This window comes from Rosa chinensis, chromosome 3 (assembly GCF_002994745.2).
Source record: "Rosa chinensis cultivar Old Blush chromosome 3, RchiOBHm-V2, whole genome shotgun sequence".
NCBI lineage: Eukaryota > Viridiplantae > Streptophyta > Magnoliopsida > Rosales > Rosaceae > Rosa > Rosa chinensis.
The window spans coordinates 47,368,977-47,374,854 of record NC_037090.1 but is presented as its reverse complement, the minus strand read 5'-3'; the positions used below and the strand labels follow the sequence as shown (position 1 = coordinate 47,374,854).

General features: G+C 43.6%; 1 protein-coding gene across 1 annotated transcript; it reads right to left on the bottom strand.

Annotated features, from left to right (window-relative positions):
• LOC112193271 (protein VAPYRIN) lies at window positions 1-1,791 on the bottom strand. Its single transcript, XM_024333348.2, has one exon. It carries the CDS (start codon window positions 1,682-1,684, stop codon window positions 47-49), a length of 1,638 nt encoding a protein of 545 aa, XP_024189116.1. The 5' UTR covers window positions 1,685-1,791; the 3' UTR covers window positions 1-46.
• Window positions 1,792-5,878: the final 4,087 nt, after the last annotated feature.

Here is a 5,878-nt window from a genome sequence, read left to right as displayed (position 1 = left end):
TGGTTTTGAGCTAAAAATATGACATCAGGAAGCCTAATTTGAAATATTAAAGCACAGCCAAGGGCACAGAACGATCAAAGCTACCACGAAGAGCTCTAGCTCGAGTCGATTTTTTCCTCACCATCATCCCTCCCTTGATCATCTCTTCCTCAACGCCCATGGATTTCTTCCCAAACGAATGAACTGAAGCGTGAGACAGAATCTGTGCCATGTTCTGATCTTTTATTGCACCACCTCCATGTGTCATAAGAATCCTTGTAATCCCAGCATAGTGCAAAGACTCGGCAATCTGCAGCGCAGTCACACCCTTATTAGTCCTGGCTTCAGCATCAGCTCCTTTCTTCACCAACATATCTATCACATCCGCATGCCCCGATTCCGCTGCGCAGTGCAATGCCGTGTATCCATCCTCATCTTTAGCATCCACATCCACACCCTTCTCCAGCAGCGATCGCACGGCGTCAACTTTGCCTTTAAAGCACGCCCTATGCAGAGCAGTCCACCCATGTTGGTCTCTTCCGTTGATCGCGGCCCCGGTCTCCAGCAGCCTCAGAATTGTTCTCACCTCTCCTTTCCTGGCCGCTATACACAAGCTATCTCCGAGCCGAAGGGAGTCAAAGAGCTTGGTGTGACCATTCTCTGCCGCAACATCATAAGCCGTTCTACCGGCGTAGTTTCTGATATCTTTATTGGCAGTACCCTTTTGCAGCAACAGCTTGACCATGTACTCATCTCCCAACCCTGCGGCTATGTGCAGCGGGGTGTCACCCTCCTTGCTATTACGAACTTCGGCCTTAGCGCCACTTGCTAGCAAAAGCCTCGCACAGTCCCTTCTGCGCTCTTCCACTGCTAGGTGTAAGGCGGTGTTTCCGTCTTTTGTTTGAGCATCAACATTAGCCCCCTTAATTATAAGAAGCCTGAGAACTTCGACGTGGCCAGCTCCGGCTGCCAGGTGGATAGGTCCCCAAGTGGATGACTCTGATCTTTCAGTGCTTGCACGACGAGCCAACAGAAGCTCGACTATCAAAGCCTCACCCGAAGCAGCCGCGGCCTCAAGCGGGCTCGACCCCGAACGGCTCTGAGCCTCCACGTCTGGCTTGAATTCGAGAAGCAGCTGGACGAGGTCGGGTCGGCCTTGAGTAATAGCCAAGTGAAGTAAAGATTGACCATCCGAATCCACAGAGTCGGCTGCTTTCCATGAAGGGTCGCTCTTCTCGAGCACTTCTCTGATATCGTCCATCAAACCATCGGACACAAGTTGTGCCAAAACAGGTGAACCAGTGAACATAATCTTCACACCGCTGTCTATGAACACTTGCTTCTTCTTTGTTGTGAACCAGTCACTGGGGACCGCATCGAAAGTCGATGAAGAGTTTTTGATGGCTGCTCCGGGCACGACCACGCTATGCAAAAGGAAGGAGTCATGGCAATAAGGGAACGAGTCCGGGAGGCCAGATCCCGGTGGAAGGTGATAGACGATCTCAATGGTTAGCTTCTCGAGCGGAGATATGATCCCGGATTGAGGTCTGACCGTGTAGCGATTCTTGACCAGGGCTTGAAGCCTGAAGGCCACAGGCATGGTGTACATGACATTGCGCAACGTGAGTAGGCCGTAACATTTCTGACCTCGTTCGATCCGTATTGCAACGAAATTTGATGGCTCCAAGCTTATGAGCCGGTCCATATTGATGTCGATCACCCTTGGTGTCGATCACTTTTTATGTATTGCTTGAAAATTGAAATCTCAACTCTCTATTTGTTTCAGGAAACGGAGAAAGTGAAGGCCGTGAAGGTTTGGTGTGGGTGTACGTTGTTAAGAGGAAGGGAATGTGAAAGCCGGCTTTGCCAAGAGGATGCCAAGTGTGGGCGTTAAAAACAATGCTGACTTGTTCTATTCGGCGTCTCATACAAACTACAAAGAAACAGTTGTGTACCAATTTTCACTGTTTTGTTGAATTGAGGAAAACAGAAAGTTAATATCAGAGCTGTTTCTGCCAAGTCACTTTCAGTCTTGTTTTATTTTATGCACAAGAAATCTTTTTTATTGTTGTTGCTCCAATCAGACTCTAGCGAGATTCGATGTCATTGGCTCACAAAGTGGGATCAATGGAGAGGAGAAAGAAACAAGATGCTCCATCTCCTTGAAAATTCCTAGAGTATAAACTAATTCTGTAAGAGACAGGCACATTATAATATTTAGGGTTCTGCCTCATTCATCTGTTTTAATATAAAAGGAAACCCTTGTGTGAACATATAGCACATAACAAGAATAATAAGCAAGTACAATTAAACAAGGCATTGGGGCAGCGACTCGATCTTTCTATATTTACTAGCCCAATTAAGTATGAGCAACCCCATGTACAAATATGTACAAAGACGTCATGTTTAAGTGGCTGGTGTCATTTGTACATGCTGGGAAGTCAACTAAGCCCAACAACATATAGCTAAAACCTTGTTAATCATTGCCATGTGGCACGATTTGGTTTGTGATTGTTAAGCTAGCTTTTGACACCTGCCCTACACCTCTAACGTGATTCGCTTTCTAGTGGAGTCTCCGCAGCCATGTCTTGCCCTCCCATTTTATAAAATACGACCTTTTCTCTGATTACGATGTTGCATCGCTTATGTTGCTGATATCTGATCCTCTGATTTTTAGTTTATCTTTTGTTTACTGATAAAATATAGGGTTTCTGACCCAAAATATCAAAATAAGCGAAAATTATCTCACTCACTCCAGTAACAGATTTTTGTTCCTACTTATCTAATTTAATACCAAATGACCATTTTGCCCTTAACTTAATCAACAAATTACATCATACCACTTTATCTCTCTCATACCTCCGGCAGATCTCTCTCTCTCTCTCTCTCTCTCTCTCTCTCTCTGACGCTATCGGAAAGTAACCCTAGGTTTACAAGCAATAAACCTAAAACAAGGATTTTGGAGTCCACAAGAGATAAATGAGAAAACTCTCAATTTGATTGATAATATGATAAAAGATAGGTTTTGCAACCATTTAAGGTTGCTTATATATGAGAAAAGAAACTCTAGGGCGACTAACAATGAAACCCTAAAGCCCACGGGTAAAAACAAAACAAATCCAAAACGAACTAGAAAACCAAAAATTCTGAAAAATAGTAAATTGCAGTTTTGAGGTCCTAAACGACCCCGAAAGCCCAAAAAAGCCCACACTTCTTAGCAGTGCAACAAGTTTTGTTCTTAGCGTCGTTACCTTTCTGGAATGCTATAGCAATCACGATTCGGATACCGAATGTCAAAGTTGCAGCAAACCGGGTTTTCCTCCTTTTCCACGATCAAGCTGTTCTTCAATTTGGATCTCCATTCATTCTACATCAGTCGTTCCCTTTCCAGAAAGCTATAGCAATCACGATTCGGACACCGAATGCCAAAGTTGCAGCAAATCGGGTTTTCCTCCTTTTTCACGATCGAGCTATTCTTCAATTTGGATCACCATTCGTTCTACATCACTCTCGCATCCCTCCGGCAGATCAATCCCTCTGTCGTTGTAATCCTCTAGAAGCCAAAATAGAGAAGGTCGAGGTTTGTTGCTTTCTCACGGCGAGGGGAAGGCCGAGACCAGTTTTGGAGCGATGAAAGACCCGGCCGGTTCTCCCAAATTCGGTCGCAGAGCGATGGCAGACCGGTGTTGGAACCGGCTTGACATCGTCGACGTCTCTGTGGTATTAGTTTTCCATGAAAAGCAACAGTGATGGAGAATCGAAGGAAAGAAGGTGACGACTTTTTCGATTGGGTTTTCCGATTCTTGCCGTTTCCAGGCATTTCACCGGTAGCCGAAGCTTCCTCTTGACGTCGTGGACCTCCCTGTGCTCTTCTTTTGTTCAAACAACGACCGACGACGTAGGAATGAAGCTCGAAGGCTGCAATGATTTTTCGGCAGTTTCTGGGTAATTTCCGGCTACGTTTAGTTTCAATTCAAGTATAATAGTTGCTCTATTTGTCGAGTAGCACATGATCATATACATGAATTCGAGTTTTAGTAAAATTCAAGAAACTGAAATTTTGGGGTCTGCTGACTATTTTGGGTTGTTTGTGCTTGCTGCAATTTTGAGGGCGGTAGGATTATTGGAATTTACATGCAAACAAAGATGAAATGCAAACCTCAACTTTTGGTTTTGTTTTTTTTTTTTTTCTATGGCAAACCTCAGCTTTTCGTTGGATATTGTTTTGGACGTTTTGGACTTCTAACAGAGAGAAAATGGGGGCTTTAGTCAATGTTTTGGTTGAATACTGTTACAAATTTATCTTTTTGTAACGAAAAAAGAAAAGAAAATGAGGGCAGAGGCTAGAAAGAAAGAAAAAATAAAAAATAATTGTTCTATTGGGGGGCAATAGATGTCTATTGGGGGCCAATAGATGTTTTGAATTGATATAATCTCCTCTCTTTTTTTCTTTAATCATAGTTTTATTTGTCTAATTTTAGGCAAATTAGTTTCTATTCCGGTGACCGAAAATTCTATTGGGGGGCAATAAATCTTTCCAGCGACGTATGAGATCTCCGAAGACCTCTTTGGGGACAACCTACGAGGTTTTTAGAAAAGTCCGGTAGGCGGCAGCCAGTGACAGGAATCTGGCGAAAGTTGGCTAGAATCTGACAACCGGCGGCCTGTGACGGGGCTCCGGCAAAGTCTCCTATGATTTCTCTCTCTCTCTCTCTCTAAGTAACCAAGGGGTGAGGGTAAAATGGTCTAAAAAAACGTATTGGGGTATTAGGGAAGACTTCGTTAGAGTGTTTTGGATCAGGGAGAATTAAAAAAACTTAATAGGGTAAGTGGGAAAAAATCCCTAGAAATGGGGTAAATGGACCAAATCCTAAAATATAAAGAGTTAACAGACACATTTAGAGACGAGGCTTTATTTATTTATTTATTTATTTTACTTATAGGTGATGAGCGCACTCTAATCACTTTTGACCTAGTCCTGGACAACATAACACTCTATTCTCCATCACATGGAGAAATTAGCTTACCAAGTACTTCTAGATTGTGCACTTGTAAGTGTTGGTATTGAAGAGGATTTTGTTTCTCTGTGGTTGGGTTCCTCGAGCTTGGTTTGTGAGCATGACCATGGTAATGGCTTGTACATTTGCAATTAAGCTTTGGTGTTTTTCATGCGCCTACAAGGCTAATATCGTTGTACACTAGGGTGGACTAATAAGCTTGTGTGGTGGCGTTTTCTTTGCTTGGACGATTGTGCCAGTTCGGTGACTGCAAAAATTTCAAGAAGCACCGCAAATAAAGTTCAATATAATTATAGGAGTCTTAACCATTTACCCAATTTGGGCCAAATAAATGCTCACTTACTTCACTAAAAGATTTGTGTGTCCACTTACCCCATTTAAGTTAAAAAACAAGTTTGCCCTCTAAATTGAAGACTTCGCCGGGATACGGTCATCGACTAGAGGTTGCCGGAGGTTTCCCAAGAGGCGGCTAGAGGTTACCCAATAAATTTTATTGGAGGGCAATATAGTTTACTGGGGGACGTTAAAAAGTTTATTGGGTATTATTGGTGTTGGTATGCACATACCTCCCAGGTGCAAGTATCGGAAGCACAAGACTCGTATCGCCAATACACAGGCAAGGTAAACCCCCAGTCGAGGGTCCCGATATCCCTCGCTAGGGAAGATATTGGGAATCCCATGTGTCCCACATTGAAAGAAAAGGAACCAAGCTCCCACAAATCTGCTCCATTAGGGTCATCTCCAACAACCCAAAGAGGTAACTGTTTACTATCACTTTCCATTATCATTATCTTATACGATACTGACTTAGGCATCGGAGCGTTGAAGGCTGACACACCTGGTCTTCCCTCTGACCTTCGTCTGTTTTGCAGATAAGCGAG